Raw genomic sequence first — 20,054 nt, forward strand, 5'->3', positions numbered from 1 at the left:
CACTACTCACTACTCTACTCACTACTCACTACTCTACTCACTACTCTACTCACTACTCTACTCACTACTCTACTCACTACTCTACTACTCTACTCACTACTCTACTCACTACTCTACTCACTACTCTACTCACTACTCTACTCACTACTCTACTCACTACTCTACTCACTACTCTACTCACTACTCTACTCACTACTCTACTCATTACTCCACACTCACTACTCACTACTCTACTCACTACTCACTACTCTGCACTCACTACTCTGTCTGGGTTTAGGGAGACCCTCGAGGCCCTGGTGTCACTGCACCTGCTGCACCCTCACAGCCACTGGTAGTAAAATACAGCACTGTCTGGATTAAGTGAGACCCTCGAGGCCCCGGTGTCACTGCACCTGCTGCACCCCTGGACATCTCTGTTAAACTCTAACATATTGAAGGGAGGAGAAAACAGCAACGGAAATCACTCCTCGCAGAGAAGAGGCAAATGCGCACTTTTATTTTAGAAGACACGCGGATTGGCGAGGCAAGGGTGCTTGTTTAATTAGGAGATCCCCAAAGTCTAGGTTCACTTCTTAAATCGTATCAATTCCATTTTCAGGTTTGTCACTTGAAGTCTAGCCTTGCATACTTGAGTCCCTTTGTGAGCGCAATTTCAAATGATTCATGTGCCCCTATGTCTGCTAAACTCATGCATCTTCTGGGTCCCAGCAAAGCTTCAGTGCCTTCTGTTGAAGGAAAAGAAGCATCTGCCTGCCTGGCTTAGCTCTCTAAGCATGATAGACTGTTCTCTGCCATGGCAGTGAAGTCCATCCCTCCAATGAGCTGGCGGTGCAGACTTTAACTAAAGCCCCAATTGAGTAGAAGTATTGCATGACAAACAAAATATAAAGAAATAAAATCAATATAATATTTAAATCAGTGACGGCCTCTGTTTGTTAAAGTTGTTGTTCTCAGACATGCTCTTGCTCACCCCGAACCCTCCGAAAAACATCTGCCTGGGAGCTCCGGTAGCTCTAACACGTTTTGCTAATGGAAGTTATAAAAATGCCTTGCAGGAACTGAGTTAGTTTTACGTTTGGCTGAAGGTGTAAGCGAGATGTATGAATCACCTGACGAATGAACCTAAACATGTCAAATATCCCGGGTGCCATGGTAGCCAGGCACCGATGTAAACACTGACGAGCATATGGTCCCGCTCAGGAGGGGAGAAGTCCGGCCTTGAATGAGACAGCGGCTACTGCGCGAGCAGCCTTGGGCTAAATGCACTCAGTTGAAATGTTTATTTATTCTTCTTAATGAAAAGGGGTAAAAGGCAGGCCGAGGCTGTCCTCTATATTGTACACTTACTTAAGTAATTAATGCACGTTCATACATCATATATTTGTGTAATGTTGCACACCTGGGCTTTTTCTAAACCTCCAGTCTTGTGACATTCGCTACAATGGAGCAAAACAATGTTTAAACATTGAATTTATAATAGAAACTGCTGTCAAGTAACGATAACAAGTGAGGAGTCCTGTCCATTTTAAATGTTACTAGTAATAAGTATGGCATAACACAGACGTTTCTTAAGCCTAAGTGTGTGCTAGTGATAAATTAATGTGGGAGAACAATAAGGTAACGATTTCCAAAGGCACTCGTTATACGCATTGTAACGTTTCTACGCTATTTTTTCAGCATCAACCACTCTAGCACGAACCTCTCTAAAAAGACAAAACAGCTCCCAGTTATAAAGCGCATGCTACCTGGATATTCGGACAGAGCCTTCACTTGCCCCTCTGTTTTTGTGGCACTGTCCTATTCCTCATCCTTTCCAGGCTGGACAGTGCTAATACCATTCTGAATGGTTTTCCTGCTTGCCTGCTCCATTTATGCGAGGTATCTTAAAAAGTACTGTGACTGCCCTTGAAGCTACAGGAAACTTCTTTCAATTATCTCCGCCGTGAACGCGGCACTCTGACAGCTCCTAATTAAAATGAATGGACTGCCATGCGCGAAAGGTACATGTTACACGCGCGCATGATACATCCAATGCAATGGTGAACGCGCTCCCACCATCTGTATTGCATTACACGGGCACTCTGACAGCTCCTAATTAAGATTAATAAGTCTGCCGTGCGCGTAACCACAGACAATATGCCATGCAACTGAAATAAATGACGGACGAAAAGTAAATATAGCCTATCACGTCAAGGCTACTAAATAGACAGCACAGCGAAGACAAATCACTAGGCAGATGCCATAAAAAACGCGGCGCGCACTAAGGAATGTGCCAGCCAGGACCCCTTTCAGAATTCTTTTTTTTCCGAATACATAAGAGCTGGGAAGCTCCGCCCCCACTTCGTGGTGACGTAGGCCCGAGACCTAAAAACTGCCAATGTCACAAAGGTAACAGATTAGTCAAGGGAACGTGCATCCCTTTGAAGTAATGAGTGTGAAAGGGCAGAAGGGTATGGCATTTAGAGGAACTGCTCCGGTGTCTCAGCGATAGAGTGGTTCATGCATGCCTTGTACTTAGTGAGTGAATTCCGCGACAGGGCGCTACATGCTCACTTTGAGTCACTCAATGAATTCTGTGATGATCGGGCGCTTTCTGTATCTGGCACACTGAATTAATTCTGCATGGAGCACTTTATACGTGCCTTTGGCCCTCTGAATGGATTCTGCGACGGAGCGTTGTATGCATGCCTTGGTCTCTCTGAATAAATTCTGCAATTCAGCGCTACATGCACGCTTTGCGTTCATTGAATATATTTTGCGATGGAGTGCCAGGTGCGCGTGGGGCTCGCTGAATGAAATCTGCAATGGCGCGCCTGAAGCGCACACTGGGATCCTGCCATTACTTCTGCGATGGACCACTGCAACTGAGCTCTTCGTCATCCATTGAGCTCATTTGAATGAATTCTGCGATGGAGCGCTTTCTTGCGGCTATTGGCCTCACAGCACTAATTACAAGCCTTGGCATCGCTTAATGAATTCTGCGACAGAGCGCTTCATGCGTGTGTTGTGTTCACTTTCTGAATTCTACGACAGAGAGCTTCATGCGCACCTTGGGCTCACTGAATGAATTCTGGGAGGGAGCGCTTCAAGGAAGCATTGGGTTCACTGAATACAATATGAGATTAAACTCTTTATGCAGGCATAGGGTTTAAGGAATGAATTATTAGATGAAGCGCTTTATGCGTGTGTTGGAAGCACTGAATTCATTCTGCGATCGACGGCTTCATACGCGCTGTGGGCTCGCTGAATGAATTCTGAGAGATGGCAAGGTCATGCTCACTAAAATAATTCTGAGATGTAGGGCTTCGTGCTCGCCTTGGGCTTGCAAAACAAATTCTACCACGGAGCGCTTCGGTGCGCCTTGGGCTCACTAAAAGAATTCTGCAAAGGTGTGCTCCCTGTGCATGTTGGACTCAGTGAATGTATTCTGTGGAGGAGTGCTTTAAGCGCGCCTTGGGCTCAGTAAATGAATTTTGCGACAGAGTGCTTTATGCGCTTCTCCTTGGGCTCACAGCACTTCATGAGCACACTTGGCTCACTGAATGCGTTCTGAGATGAAGCGATTCATGCGCGCCTTGTACCTACAGCGCTTCGACGCGTGTGGGGCTCACTGAATGAATTCTCGCGTTGGGGGCCAGGAGAGAGGCCCGACGTCGCCGCAACAGCAGTGTGTGCCCTGCATTCCAGATGCCACTCTCTCCAGCCGGCCAAATTACTGTTGAAGGTTGGAGCAGCCGCCTTCCCTTCACGCCTAGCCTTGGGCTCAGTAAATTAATTTTGCGACAGAGCGCGCTTCAACGCGTGTGGGGCTCACTGAATGAAATTCCGCGTTGGGGGCCAGGAGCGAGGCCGCGTACCTGGATGCACTGCCGGTGCACATTCTGTTAGCGGACCCATGCCATGAGCGTGCACATCGGCTGTCTGAAAGAGACGCCGTGAGCGTGCACATGGCATGTCCGGGCGCTGTCAGATGTGCACGCGTATGGTGCAAGCAGTCGTTGTGATAACGCCGCGAGCCGAGCCGTACGTGTGCACAGCGGATGTCTTTCACCCACGTGCACCTATGATGTCCCCCATGCAAAGCAAGACGGCGACAACAGATCTCGCTTACGCGAGCAGCGCTTGGCGCTGCTTCGCTAGGCGAGATCTAAAACCAGAAAGCAAACAGAACTGTTGTGCTGGATGCAATGTTTGGATAATGACAAATTAATACACCAAATCAGAAAAACTTTGTGTGTCTTGATTGTGTTGTTTTCAGTGGTTTATGCATGTTCTTTAGAATTGGCTTCAGAAAAGGTGACATTTGTTTTTTCATTTATGAATAAGATGAAAAAAATGTAAAGTTTTGCTGCAAATAGAAACCCCACTCCCCCTTTTCTCCTCTCGTTTCACAAAGGGATAATTTCTTGACCCTTTCGCATTGATGTTGTAAGTTCAACATCATTCACACTTCTTTGGATAGAATTGTGGTACCCAACAGAACTAGATGTAGTTTATAGCTAACTGTATACCCAGGTTCTGAGGGACACAGGGCAACCCCATTATAGTTAATGACTCTTCCAAAATCTAGCAGACAATGGGCATCAATCTTATGCTTTTCTGGAAAGGCTCCTTAAAATCATATAAAAAACAGACCATCTGTTTGGTGGTCATGAGGAGTGTGAATCTTTAAGCTGCACTGTCGAACACATTATGAAAACCCCCATTCTGTAGTAGGGGATCTCTGTGTATAGTCATAATCTAGTGAATAGTCCCGCCCATGTGCGTGGACCCCGGAGCAATCAAAAATAATCTCTTAAGGTGTCGAAAAATGCAGACCTGCACAGACACTTAAGAGAGAATTAAAGACAGATAATGCAGCCTATATACACAGGCTACACTGTCCAGTACTTCAACTAGAAATTCCACCAAAAATCCACAAACAGCAAAGCCTGTCCAGATTTCTCTTGCCTTAATAGCAAAAACCCTCTGGAATGATAGAGAAGAAGACATGGACAGACAAGCCCCATAGGCTGCCATTATGTGGCTCAGAACAGGATACTGTGCCTTTAAGAGAACTTTCCAGAACTTCAGAGTATCCCAGAATGCACTGCAGGTCCCTTTTACTTTCAGTTCTTTTTTCCGGCTCCTGCAAGCAGGACCCTGGAGCATTGAGCTCTCCCTTTTCAAGGCTTTATTGGTGATTTTTTCACTTTTTTCAAGTTGAGTACTTTTCTGAAGTACTTTGGTGTCTTTCTTCCTGTTTGTGTTTTGGTGCACTCTTTGATTGTCAATATGCCTGCATTATTCGACAAATGTCCAGAGTGCTCCAGCAAGAAGGCCAAGTCGGACCCACACGAGGTGTGTATCATCTGCCTTCCCTTGTCTCATGTCCCAGAGGAGTGTGACATTTGTCAGGGCTTTTCTAGCAGGACCCTGAGGGATAGAATGAAGATCAGACTTCAGGGCCTGGAGGACAGAAGGCTGAAGGCACAAGGCGGGTCTGGAGGGGCTTCCTCTGCCCGTGCTGAGGCCTCTGGGGGGCTCCCCAGGGGCAGGAAGACCAGCAAGCGTCCCCATTCTCCGTCTGTCGATTGCACCGACTACGGCGTCGAGAGGGATGACTGCAGTCTGTTCACCATCTCCCCAGGGCTCTGGGTCGAGGCGGCGTCGACGTTCGGCAGAGGGAACTGAACAGACCGCCATCGAGATCTCCGGTGACGATTTCGTCGTAGTCCTCGTAGGAGTCGTCGTCGAGTAATCGACGTCGAGAGGCCCGGCGTCGGCGCTCGCCATCGAGGCAACACCGCCGTCGGCGAAGAGGAGAAGGTCGTCGTCGAGGGGATCCTTGACGTTGAGGAGAAGTTCGCTGTCGAGACGAAGGAGGTCGCCGTCGAGACGAAGGAGGTCGCCGTCGAGGCGAAGGAGGTCGCCGTTGAGACGAAGGAGGTCGCCGTCGAGGCAAAGGAGGTCGCCGACGAGGCGAAGACATTTGCCGTCGAGGGAGAGACGGTCGCCGTCGAGGAAAAGATGCTCGTCGTCGAGGGGCCGACGCTCGCCGTCTAGTCGCCGTTCTTCGACGCCCAGAAAGCGCAGAAGGATTTCTGGCGCCAGGAGTCAGTCTAGCAGGTGCCAGGTGACTGTGGGAGACTCACCAACGTCCCAGCCTAGAAAAGAAGGCGGATCTACGGGTTCGGTGTACTCAGTGGTGTATACCCCTTCTAGACAGAAGTCTGTTACGCCCCCTCCTCCCTTGCCGAGGGGGCTTCCTCCACGGGCTCCCACTCCTCTGCCGCTTCCACCACTTCCGCCGCGTCCTCAACCTCTACCTCAACCTCAGCTGCCGGCAGACAAGCCTCCTCCGGTTCCTCTGAGGTCGGTTTCACTGCCCCAATATCCGTCTCCTCCCAAGGGCACCCCTTGGCCGAGGGCCCCTGCCAAGCCAAAGTCGCCCACCCCTGTGGAACCAGCGGATCGACCGAAGCCAAGGAGGTCGCGATCACGCTCCGGACGGAGGGGGAGATCGAGGAGTCGCCACAGATCCTCCACTAGGTCAAGACGGCGCCAATCACGGTCCCGCACAAACTCTTCCAGGACCAGGACCTATTCATCAACTTTGTCGGAATCCCGGGGGACGAGAGTGTCTCCTGTGGACGACATCAGCACGTTCCAGAATGTTCTCCTGAGGGGTGCAGCAAAATTGGGAATCACGGTGTCGGCTCCAACACCCACGACGTCCGTGATTTTTGAGACACTTCATAAGAAGCATTTGTCTCGCCCTTTACTACCGCTAGTACCAGGATTGGTAGAGCCTGCGGAGGAGCTGTTTCTCACGCCAGCAGTGACGAAGGCCGCTCCCTCCCGGCTCCTGAAGAAGTACAGGGCCCCGGATTCTGACCCGGCTTTTCTGCGGATGGATCAGAGTCCGGATTCTGTTATAGTGATGGCGGCCAGTAAACAACATTCTACCTCCCCGTCTTCTACCGTGCCTCCGGATAAGGAGAGCCGATGGATTGACTCAGCTGGCAGGATGGCCTGTGGGACGGCATCTACAACCATGAAGGCCTCTAGCGATGCGGCTCTGCTGGGGCGGTATGATCGTGCCCTGTGGGAATCCCTCCAGCAGTTCACGGAACTCCTGCCACGAGAAAAGAAGGAGGATTTCCAGGAGATCCTGAAGCAGGGGATGCTGGTATCGAACCAGGTCATCAGCGCGGCTGCTAATGTATCTCTTTTGGCGGCCCATGGGTACTGTCATGGGATCAACCAACGGCGCCATGCTTGGCTTAGGCTCACATCACTCGGAGGCTCAGCAGCGGGTGGCCAATCTGCCCTTCTCGGGGGAAACCCTGTTCGGCAAGCAAGCGGATGATGAGATGGCCCGCATGAAAGCAGAGGCCGAGACCCTGACGGCGGTTGGGTTGGAGAAGCCCAAAGAAAAGAAGGCCTACCGCTCGTTCCAGAGACGGTTCGGGGCTCAGGACAGAGGGCAAGGGCAGGCTTCGGGACAGCAGCAGCAACAGCAGCAGCAGTTCCGGAGACCCTTCCAGAACCAGAAGGGTAGAGGCGGCCAGCAGTCCTCTACAGCGAACAAAGGCCCGGCTGGGTCTCGCCCCTGAGCGGTTACTTCCCCTACATCAGTTACCCGCTCCGATGGGGGGCAGCGTTAATCTTTTTCTGGCAGAGTGGAGAAAAATTTCTCAGGACAAGTGGGTGCTGAATATTGTTTGCAATGGATACAGTCTTCGGTTCACTAGCCCGCCTCCATAAACTCCAACGGTCAGCTCGCAGTTTCAGCTGCGCGAGCTCCAGGCGGAGGCAGATATCCTGTTAAGGATAAGGGCGATAGAAGACGTAGCTCTGTCTCAAAGAGGAAGAGGTCTGTACTCCCGGTTCTTTCTGGTTCGCAAGAAGGACAAGAACGAGTTCAGGCCCATTCTGGATTTGCAGAGAGAAGTTTCGCATGCTGTCGTTGCATCAAATTTATCCTCAGCTGCAACAGGGAGACTGACTATGTGCTATAGACCTACAGGATGCGTACTTCCATGTGCCCATTGCACACAAACACAGGAAGTTCCTGCGTTTCCAAGTCGGCGCCAATCATTATCAGTACACAGTACTGCCATTCGGGCTGAAGTCTGCGCCCAGAACATTCTCAAAGTGCATGGCAGTGGTAGCTGCACACCTAAGGAAGAACAAGGTGTTTGTCTACCCGTACCTGGACAATTGGTTGATCAAGGCCTCCTCCTTCTCGGAAGCTCAAGCGCACTTCCAGAAGACGTGCGTTCTCTTGAACAAGCTGGGGTTGCACATCAACATGTCCAAGTCTGTCCCAACTCCGGTCCAGTGCACACAGTTCTTGGGAGCCTCCATCAATACGCTGTTAGCAAGCGTGTCTCCTTCGGAGGAGCGACGGTTATCACTCCTTCGGAAGGGTCAGGCTCTTATGACAGCTCCATCTACAACAGTGAGGACGGTGTCTTCTCTACTGGGGTCGATGGCCTCTTGTATCTTCCTCACGCCACACGCACGGCTGCACATGAGACCATTGCAGGAGTGCTAGGAGGATCAGTGGGATCAGAGGAAAGGATCTTGGGACGACCAGATACGACTGTCTCTGCATGCTCTTCAGTCTCTGAAGTGGTGGTGTTCAGCGGAGAATCTCCTCAGAGGAGTTCCCTTCCACAAGGACATTCCCACGCAGACTATCGTGACGGATGCGTCGCTCCACGGCTGGGGGGCGCACTCAGGAGACTTACAGATTTAAGGGACTTGGTCCCAGGCGGAGTCCACGTACCACATCAATTTCCTGGAACCCAGAGCTGTTCACTTGGCACTGAAGGCCTTTCATCCGTCCTTCCGGACCAACTCTCTGCTTGTTCAGACGGACAATGCGACCACGATGTATTACCTCAACAAGCAGGGGAGGGTCGAGATCACGCACTCTGTCGCAGGAGGCGCATGCGATCTGGCACTGGCTTCTGGCCAGAGGACTGACGATAACGGCTACCCATCTACCAGGTGTGCAGAATGTTCAGGCAGACGCACTGAGCAGATTCAGGAAAACCACAAATGGGCCATAAACGACGAAGTACTAGGAGAAGTCTTCGCAAGGTGGGGAACTCCAGAACGTAGATCTGTTCGCCACTGCCGAAAACAGCAAATGTCGAGACTTCGCCTCCAGGTACTACCAGTCGGGGACGCTGGGGAATGCGTTATGGATCAACTGGTCGAACAGCTTTCTGTACGCTTTTCCACCTATTCCCCGGATTCCGACGGTGCTCATCAAGCTGTCCCGGTCCAGGGCGCGGATGATCCTGATTGCCCCGGAACGGCCAGGCAGTGGTGGTTCACGGACCTGCTTCACCGGTCTCTCCTTCCTCACATACGGCTGCCGTGCAGGCCGGACCTTCTCACGAAGTTCGGGGGGCAGATGTTGCACCCCAACCTCTCGTCTTTGAGTTTGGCGGCATGGCTCCTGAGATAGTGCAATATGGCCATTTGAATCTACCAGAAGATTGCATGGACATACTGAAGGAGGCTAAGCGACCTTCCACTAGGACTTCCTATGCTTACAAGGGGAAGAGATTCTGCATTTGGTGCAAGTCCAAGAACTATGATCCAACGACGTGTAAGGAAGATGTCATCCTTCCGTATCTTCTACATCCGGCGCAGTCTGGCCTTAATGCACATTCCATTAAGGTTCATCTTGCTGCGCTGACTGCCTACAGGAAAGGATCTTCACAGACTTCCTTCTTTCAGATCCCTGTGATCAAGAATTTTTTGGAAGGCTTGAAGAAAGTGTTCCCTCCTGTCCGGCTTCCTTCGCCTTCATGGGAATTGAATGTGGTGCTGTCCAGACTGATGAAGGAACCTTTTGAACCTATTCATAAGGCTTCATTGCAGCACCTGTCCTGGAAGGCGGCGTTCCTCGTGGCCATTACATCGGCCCGCAGGGTGAGTGAAATTCAGGCATTGTGTTGCCAAGAACCTTATACTGTATTTCATGCTGCTAAGGTTGTTATGCGTACTCACCCTAAATTTCTTCCAAAGATTATATCTGATTTTCATGTTAACCAGACCATAACTTTACCTACGTTTTTTCAGAATCCTTCCTCTCCAGCGGAAAGGTCCCTGCATTCCCTGGATGTTAGGAGGGTGTTGAAATTTTATCTGGATAAAACCAAAGATATTCGTAGGTCAGACAAATTGTTTATCAATTATGGATCAGTCAGGACGGGTCTTGCTACCTCTAAACAGTCCATCTCGAGGTGGATTGTGTCCTGAATACAATTGTGTTACCAAAAGGCTAATAAGACCTTAGGGGGTAAACCTAAGGCTCATTCCACCAGGGGCAAGGCTGCCACGACTGCTTTGCTCCGTAATGTTCCAATTGCAGAAATCTGCAAGGCGGCCACTTGGAAGTCGGTCCATACCTTTGCTAAGCATTACTGCCTGGACACTGATGCCAGGGCAGACGCTCAGGTTGGGCAAGCTTCGCTGCGAAATCTGTTCGCACAGTAGTGGTGTTGTTTCTCTTTTCTCCACCGCCGCTTTGGTGTGGGGATGGGCTTGCCATTCTATTCACTAGATAATGACTATACACAGAGATCCCCCTACTACAGAAGGAGTAGTTTCTGTCCTGTAACTCCAGTTCTGTAGTAGGGGTATCTCTGTTACAGTCATAAGCGCCCGCCCTCCTCCCCGGTGGAGAGAGATATTCATTTAAGGAATGCTACAGGTCTGGCGTGTTACGCCCTCAAAAAGAACTGAAAGTAAAAGGGACCTGCAGTGCCTTCTGGGATACTGTGAAGTTCTGGAAAGTTCTCTTAAAGGCACAGTATCCTGTTCTGAGCCACATAATGGCAGCCTATGGGCCCTGTCTATCCATGTCTTCCTCTCTATCATTCCAGAGGGTTTTTGCTATTAAGGCAAGAGAAATCTGGACAGGCTGTGCGGTTTGTGGATTTTTGGTGGAATTTCTAGTTGAAGTACTGGACAGTGTAGCCTGTGGATATAGGCTGCATTATCTGTCTTTAATTCTCTCTTCAGTGTCTGTGCAGGTCTGCATTTTTCGACACCTTAAGAGATTATTTTTGATTGCTCCGGGGTCCACGCACATGGGCGGGACTATTCACTAGATTATGACTATAACAGAGATACCCCTACTACAGAACTGGAGTTACAGGACAGAACCAACTCCATATCTTCCAGTGGTGAGTCACTGGAATGGGTGATGGAGATGAAGGCATAGGGATGAGGTAGTCATCCCATTCTGTGTGGGTTTCACAGAGCACCCGGTCCTCTCTCTCATCATCAGAGGGTATCTGGGTCCTGGAGCAGAGCGGTCTGTGTTGTATGCCTTATTGATATAAGCAATGACGTAGGTCTTTGTGCTGGAGTGGATGGTTGAGTAGCGGGTGATCTGGTAGATGTGGATGCCTGTGGCGCAGTAGTTGTAGTAGATGGAAATCGGTTTCTATAATCTGTAAGCATAACTTGCAAGTCAGAAACCAAATAGCCTGGTAGACAGACCATCTCCTCCTGGAATGGCTGCTGATACTGGTCATGGGAAGAATATAATGCTGTTCATATTCCTCATCATATTCCTCCTCTTCTTGACATTTAACATGCAACTCTGAGGGCCTGCGCGCGACCCCAAAGGGTCCATCATCATCGGAGTCTTCTTCTCCTAGGAGATGAGCTGGAATAAGGGATGTCACTTTGCTTGGAGAGGTGTGTTCTGAGGTTAAAACTTATTTTTAAAAAAAAAGGTTTGGGCATTTTTTCTGTTGACGGTGTCGCTAACATCTTATCTGCTGTCAGCTGTGTCGTCGTTGTCAGTATCACTGTCGTCGGCAGGGTTTTTGGCATTGACGGAGGAGCAGTTGATGGTGTTGTCGATGATGGGATCAGGAAAATCTTCAGCGTTGACGACTAGTCATAGATGACAATGTCGTAGTCAAGAAGGAGGTGGTGGACATAGCAGGGATTGTAACTGTCATCATTGTCAATGATGTGGTTGTACATGTTTTTGGTGTCGACTGCGCTGACGATTTTCTCATCAACGATCTGTTGGCAGGCAGAGCCCAGGAAGGCTTGTTGAATGAGTGACTGGCCTTAGGAGGTGGAGTAGGCGGCTCAGAGGATGACTTATTAGCCTTTTCTTAGGAGGCAGCAGGCTGTTTTCAGTACATCTTTGAAGCAGCAGACTTAGATTTGTGAGGAGAGTTTGAATGAGCCTTTGGAAGACATGAGTGGTCTTTTTTATGCTTTTCTGTACTGCTCAGAGGAGGATCTGGAATGAGTTGATCTCTGGCTCTTGTGGGATCTTCTAGATCACGAAGGAGAGTCCTCATTTTCAGAGTCCGAAACTGGCTCTTTTCTGTTTTTGAAACCAGTAAGCAGCCTTCCTTCTCTATCCATCAAAGCTTTGGTTGAAAAGAAACATACCTTACAGTGCTTGGCAGAATGATCCGGGTAGAGGCAATAAATGCAGTCTTGGTGCGTGTCTTCGGAGTGTAGTCTCTTTTTACCGAAGGTATTGCACACTCTGAAGAGACTTTTCTTCTCCTTGTCTGACATGCTGGTTAAATGAAATCAGATTCCTATGGAGGAAAATACTGTGGGTAAAAGGTAAATATTTCCACAGCACCAGAGTATTGGGAATATTCTATTGAAAGTATCCAAGTAGCAAAAAACCTCTGAGCAGTGCTCAGTGGAGGCTCCCTAGTACGAAGTGCAGTAGAAAATCTGAGGGACTGGAGCTTCTCTCAGGAGTGTTTTAGAGGGTAAAGCCTGATTGCCTGAAGTATAAGTTTGGTCTCTTTTTAGGTCTCGGCTAGCATAGGCTGCGCTTGCGCAATCTCGCTGGCGAGATTTTATGTTTCTTAGTATGCCCCTCTTCTCCATTGGCTGGCCTCCTAAATGCTGGACAGCCATTGGAGAAGAGGTCCCAGTGATGATTTAAGCCGTCTTTTTCGGATTGGGGGGGGGCGTGTTTTTTCGGTTCTTTCTCTTAATGACTTCCTCAGTCCAAAACACGCCCCCCCAGTCTGAAAAGGACGGGGCTTAGTTTCTTGTGTCCTCGCCGCGGTTTTTCTTGCCTCTGTTCCCTGGTTGTGCTCGCTTTTCTTGTTTGCTGGCCGAGCAGCTCTTCTGTGCACGGTCTCGCTGGTTGTGTCGCGCCCATGTGTCCACGCTGGTCACGAGGTCTGTCATGCATGTCCCCATGTCTGGCGCCTCATGTGGGCGCGTTCGCTTGGGTGAGTGCGCCTGTCCCCCATGCCCCCACATTCCATTTTGGGAGCACTCCACCGGCTGGGCAAAGGCCTGCACCTCCCTGACTGGCTGCAGAGTTCACACAGGGATGGCGGGGTTGCCTCGGACGGGGGAACAGTTGAGTGATGGGGGTAGTTTGCGGCCCCCGGCTGAATGAAGCCGCCTTTCAGTCCCGGTGACAGCCTGTGTGCGGGAAGACAGGCCGAACACTGGAGGGACTTTGTGTGCGGGAAAGTGGGGATTTGAAAGCCCTCCATAGTTGGCGGCGCCGGGTGGGCTCCTGCCTCGGACGTTAAGGTGCGTCTGCACTGATCTCTGGTGCATCCCGTGGCCGGCCCGTGGTTCGAGACTCACCTCTCCCCCTTTCACCGATTCACTCCCGCGCACGCTCCTGGTTTCTCAGGCGAGCCGCGATCTCCATGCCCACGCCCCTGGGTAGTGCCAAATTTGCACTGGGCCTCATAGGGATGACCCAGTGCCCGTCTTTGCGGATGATCGTCCCTGTAACACGCAGCGCTTGGCCTCTCGGCGGTCTATCGATACATTTTGTGCCCGGGCACACACTTCGCTGGCTTGCTGTTGTACGTTTTCCCCTGGATCTTTCTGACCCGGCCGCAGGGGGGAGGGTGAGTCGGCTGCGCGTTGCATATTAAACAATTTAGGGAGACTAACATAGTGGCTCGTTTTTGGGGTTGTTCCCACCCACTATGTGGCGACAGTAGTAGCACATCAGGCTGCACACGCTGTCTAAGTGCTATTATCAGAATTCAGCACGTAGGAGGTGAAGTTGCTCCCCCGATTCACACAATTTTCTGGGCGCTTTTGTTTCACAGTGGTGCCCGGGTATATGTGCTGAGCTGCTACAGTAACTTCTCTGGGAAAGGATGTGGTCCGTTGGCTAGAGTGCCGTCTAGGGTGCTGGAAACCAGAGTTCGAGCCTCGGGGTCGCGTCCACATCGGGTGATTCTGGGTAAATCACTTAGTCTCCCTGTGCCTGAACGTGTGAGTGACCAGTGCTCATTTTAAGCTACCTTCGGGTCAAGTTCGCCCTATATAAGTCTGCAATTTGCTTTCTTTGCAGGAGCTGGGCATAGTGGTCACCCGGCAGCATCTAGGGGCATTGACTAGAGGATGAGCGCCACAATGTCTATGCTTGTTTCTGGCCCCGCTTGCACAGGCGCTACATTGTGGGGCTCGGGCGGGAGCAGAGCTTAGTTTTCGTTCGCGCCCTCTTCGCTGCTGCGGGAGCACGTGCTGTGGGGCAGTTCGCCAGTTACATGTTGGGCATTGCGCGGTCGGTCTAGCTGGTCGGCACCTTGGCGCGTGGGGGTTTCCGGTAAGGTGTATGCGGCCCGGAACGCTTTGTTGTCTTATCAGGTTTACACTGCAGTTGTGGGTGCAGTTGTGATGACCAGGGGTGTGCCCCTCCCACACCCTGCTGACATCTTTCACTTTTGCTCCAGGTTTTCTCTGCTCATCCAGCTTGCCACGACAGAGGACTGAACGGGATGCTGGTCTCAGGGTCAGCTTCTGGGGGTACCTGCTCGTATTCCGGCCCTCGTATGTGCTGGCTGGAGTCTGGATTGCGGCCCAACTCCAGTGCTGCCTATTTGCAGTGCAACTATTTTCAATGCGAAGCCATCCTTCCTGACTTGCACAGGTATGATATCTCGGTTTTGGCATATTCGGGATGCCATTAGGGAACAGCCTAGACCAGTCAGGCGGCACCAGAGTTCAAGCAACTTTTCAGTGCGTGTTTTCGACACACCCGTACCCACATTGACCACGTTCCTCTGAGACCCCACAATTTTCAGCCTAATGATGTGGTACACCAGCCAGAGCTGCTGTCTTTGCTAGTGTTTCGGCAGCGGCTCGCAGACCTGTAATGCTGGGCAGATACCTTATTCCCACGGGTCGACGATAATTGACCGTGCCCAGGTAATGGATGTTATAAGGTTGCTCCTTTCTTTACATCTGCTCTTCGTGTATCTCCTGACCGCGCGTTACCCCTCTATCTTCCAGGCAGTGCGGTATTGTTCCAGCTGACCTAGTGCGGAGACTCTGCCCAGGGTCTGTTAAGAGTATTAAAACTAGGTATAGAAGATCAGCACTTCACTTCAATTATTTTAGAGCTAGCGTGTGTGTGTGGCTCTGTGGGTGTGTGTGGGGCTCTGTGTGTGTGGGGGGGGCTCTGTGTGTGTGTGTGGGGGGGGCTCTGTGTGTGTGTGTGTGGGGGCTCTGTGTGTGTGTGTGTGGGCTCTGTGTGTGTGTGTGTGTGTGTGTAGGGGGAGTTCTGTGTGTGTGTGGCTGTGTGTGTGTGTGTGTGTGTGTGTGTGCAAATGCAATACGTCTCGCATTTGCGAGAGATTAAGCTATTACTCTCTACTACTCTCTAATGCTTACCTATTGCCATTGTAAATGACAATACCATATATTTATCAGTTTAAAAAAAAAAACAATAAATGAAAAAATTGCCATTTGCAATGCCAATAGCTCTAACTTTAACAAAGACGAGGCCATTGCATTGTAAATGCTTGTTTAAATAGACTATCAAAAGTTACCAAATTGAAGGGCCTAGGACTTACCCGCTCCATCTTTAACATTTTATTACTATTATATTGTACCTGGGACTCCCATCTCGACAACTGGGAATGATTTAAACAGGTGAATCTATAAAAGTTTCAATACTGGAGTAAATCAGAGGTCCTGTGGTTGTAAGGTGTCAGAGAGAATTAGGACAGAGATGACTGAAGGGAGGCAAAGAGTTCTAGGAAAGAGGCGAAACATATGTATGGAGAAAAGAGGATCAACAGGAAGACTGATGAGGAACCAGAACTGTGGGGGTGCCTTAGGATTTGAAAAGTGAAAAAGGGTGGCAAATGGAACACCAGATGGTTCTGAAATAGAAGCAGCTCTGCAAAGACGCACTGGGATTGACTGGAAAAATAAAAGAGATGGCCATCCAACATACACTTATTGTATTGGGGTTCTGGCCATGGAAAGATGGAACACAGGTGACTAAGCTGGCCAGGTCACAGTCTACTAAGACAAGCAGCAGTTTACAGCAACAACATTTCTGGAAGAAGTGCAAGGATGTATTTGGGTAGAAAAACTAGGAAGGGCCAGCATGAAGAAAAGATTGCTGTGTTTGTTCTACAAGTTCAAAGCAATAAGATACTCTGTGAAGCAGACATTGGATAGAAGACAAGGGCTTCTCTCCTACCTTATCACTTGGTGTTAACTTAGTCCACGGTTTGTCAGCTCTGCGATCGTAATCCTGTGCGTCCGTCACCTCCACATATTCGTGAAACCTCAGGATTTTTCTTGCCTGCAGTTCTGCCACTGTCGGTCTTTGACTCAGCTGAATACAAAGAAAATAGAAGAACTAAGACACCTGCGGGAGAGAGACTGTGCTATTTTTGGACTGCTACACTGTACTGCAAAGTAGCTCCAGTTGCCAGGCAGGCTTACATTTGATTCTTGCATGTGGGTGTTTTGGAGCATATTGAGAGAACCAAGGAGCTTGAAGCTCTGAACATGATGGATGGCTATAAATCATAAAAGGGGCATCCCTATCCAGATCCAAGACTATGCCTCACAGCACTGCTCCAACACAGACTGGGCTCGGGTAAAAAAAAGGTGTGTTTAAGTTCATAAAAAATGCATTCCGGCTACAAGAAGCTAGCCAATCAGCCACAATTGAATAATACAGTATTTTCACTATAACTGTCCTAAAACTGAGACAGTTGAATCACGAGCTCTCCAACTTCATACTCCCTTAACTCAAGATGCACTTCACTCAACACCTGCCCTCCTCTACAATATATTGACTGGCAGCAGGGGTCCACAGGCTCCAAAATGCCTCTTACCTTCCTTGTCAACCGCCTTTTAATCTCACGCTTCTCAGCCTGGCGGTCTGCTTCATTTTTAGCTAAAAACAAATTAAGAGAAATGTCAGGTGTGACTTTATTTACAGATGTCATAGTAAACACGGACATACAGTTGACATCCTCTGCTCCAACCTATGAGGAAAATCTCACATTTTCCCCACTGGCATTGAGCCCTATAATTGTGTGGCTTACAGTACTACCTTCAGCATGCACAGGAAGAATAATTACTCAGCACATTTATAAAAAAAAATGGCAGCTGCTAAGCAACAGCTCTTTGGCATTTGTAGTTGCTGATTTAAGCATTTATTAATATGATGCTGAATTGTGATCTTCATACTTCGTTTCTCATCATGAGCTTAATAACCAGACATGCTTTTATGGGTATAGAAAAGCTTGATAAGCAAGACATTCTAAAGATATTTAACACCATCCCTCCCAATGGCCTAGCCATTATATTTTTTCAATTTGCTATTTAATCACTGTTAACGAGTTACAAGTTAGGGAATTCTTGTTGTTCAGTGCCACCCATTTACCAATTATACCCGGTGAACCTATCTACTTTTCGCCTAATTAACCATTAACACTTTCACACCTTGACATAATGTCATCATGGTGGATACATTTTACAAGGCATACCATTATTTCAGCACTTATGAAAGCTGAGGTCAGATGTCAAAGTGCTCCTTGAATTACCTACTGGCCACATCATGTTTTTCTTATTCATTTGAAATGGGATGACTGAGTACAACAAGATGGAGATGGGAATAAAAGAAAAAGGTTCACACGAGCATCCAGAAGAGGGTGCTGGAATTGCTCATGAAGATGTCTTGGTCTAGTTCTGGGATTGACCAATAACAATTCCTTAACAGGAGAGAATTAGTTCACAGGGGATTTCAACTTTGGAGGGGAGGCAGAGATATAACCATTTCAAGACGCACACAGCCATTTTGTTTTTTAAGTGGTTGTCTTTCGTTTCTTGCAGATTAAGTGGTTTTCCTTTAAAATCATGGGTCCCTATTTAGATTTGGAGATGGTGAGGCAGGGTCTTTCACTACAATTATGCAATGTGGCATAGAGCAATATGTGAATGTGGTTTGTTGAAAACTTTAAATGCAGAATGTGTGAAAATCAGTAGATGGTGCAACAAGAGTTCTGTCTCCCACATTTCATTTCCACTAAGCCTTTTAATATTAATGCATTTCTGGATCCCATTTTGTTTAATGAAACATCAGCACCTCTCTACTTTAAACAGAGCGAAATGGAAAATCTGCAAACTTCATGCAAGGTGATTGGTTAAATGTCACTGGTCAGTTTATGTTAAGTGTTAACTCTGAACTAGGTCGCAAAACTGAGTGGGAAATGATAAACAGAAAGCTGCCATAGTCAATTTGTCGATGTATCTGGTATATGTACAGTATTTTTTTCGAAACGTTAACATCCCGTTTTAGGTTTAAACCTATAATAACTGATAAAACCCCAATGAAAGGGAAACGGCCATCAGTGTAAAAATAAACACTGAAACACATGCACAACCACAAATTAAAATGCCATTCAAAAATAGGAAAGTGAGGGAGAAAGTCATGAGTAATTCAAAATCTTGAAACTTTCATGAGGTACTATGCTGCTGGGAGGCTTGACCACCCCTACAAAGTCATAATATTGAGTGAGGGGTAGGTGTTAATAGTACTGTAATCCAGACAGAGACTGGATAGAGGGAGTGTGAGAGGTATGAGATGTGAGTGACAGTGTAATACACAGACTTTCTATTTCTTGAAACAGTCTAACAAAAGTCAGTTGGACTGCCAGTGGAATACACTACATAGCCTGCATTGCATCTCCTTTACATTAAAAAAAGTACTTTTTAACAAATACTGCAAAAAAACATGTTTTGTAAAAACTGGGAAAACTGTTTTGTCTATTGTGGGGGCTAGGCAGCTGAATAAACACTGATAAGCATTTTTTTCAAAGGTTTGGAAAACACACCACTAAAATCCACAAAAAATAAACAATGAAAATAGGACAACCTATTTATATCTAGTCTCCAATTCTGTGAAATGTGTCGCAACCACAGGTTTGTATAATTACTAGGCCCTTCTATGAACCAGTCTTTCTTTTAAAAGGTGTATTTGTGGTTGAATAGAAAAGTGCTCTGAATTTCATTATTTTGTACAAGGTCATAAAACTACTTCTGGAAGTGGGGCATATACTATTCATGTGAGAAATAGAATCTGAATAATAGGATTGAAAATTAACTAATACAAGTAGGAGTTCCATTGTGTATATGACACATTTAATTCCAATATCTGCACAATGGCACCCCAAAAACTGTACCAGCCAGTCCAGAACACAAGAGCACATCTGCACTATATCCGGACCACTAAATGTATACAAACTCTATGCCGCGGGGTAATCAAATCGGTTTGAGAGCACTCCATTGATGTACAGAAGTGCATCTCTTGGGGAGAACTGGTATTCATTCTCAATCATTCAAGTCACGCTAGAAGAATTGATAATACTCACGCTGCAGGATGTTTCTCTGCTCCAGTTCCTCCACTGTCGGCCTCTGACTGAGTCGTCTATAAAGAACGGAAGAAAAAGAGGACTGTCTCAGGGTTTCAGAGAATGGACAAGTTCTCAAGCATGGAAACAACGCTGCATTAATTCCATCAGAACAGAAAATTCGAAGGCCACACCACATCAAAACACATTCCTTTACCTAAATATATACATGACTCTAAACCCACATATATTAATGGTAAAGAACACTCTGGTCTGTAAACCATGATGAATGTACAAATATAGAAGATATACATCTTACAAAGCCTTGTACCTTTAAGCTACATATCACCATGAATTGGTGCAATTCATTTAAATTCTACTACACACCAAAAACTCTTTATACCC

The 20,054-nt window shown here is 48.1% G+C and overlaps 1 protein-coding gene across 7 annotated transcripts in view; it reads right to left on the bottom strand.

Moving 5' to 3' along the window:
• Positions 1-20,054, bottom strand: part of PHACTR4 (phosphatase and actin regulator 4) — a 597,089-nt gene that overhangs the window by 135,752 nt on the left and 441,283 nt on the right. For all 7 annotated transcript variants that reach the window (XM_078682591.1, XM_078682596.1, XM_078682592.1 and 4 more), the window contains 3 exons: positions 19,671-19,726; positions 17,130-17,191; positions 16,484-16,621 (listed from right to left, as the gene is read on the bottom strand). In XM_078682591.1, coding sequence (XP_078538717.1) covers positions 16,484-16,621; positions 17,130-17,191; positions 19,671-19,726 — 256 coding nt within the window. The remainder of the gene's footprint in view (positions 1-16,483; positions 16,622-17,129; positions 17,192-19,670; positions 19,727-20,054) is intronic.

Source organism: Lissotriton helveticus, chromosome 3_1, assembly GCF_964261635.1.
Source record: "Lissotriton helveticus chromosome 3_1, aLisHel1.1, whole genome shotgun sequence".
NCBI classification, from domain to species: domain Eukaryota; kingdom Metazoa; phylum Chordata; class Amphibia; order Caudata; family Salamandridae; genus Lissotriton; species Lissotriton helveticus.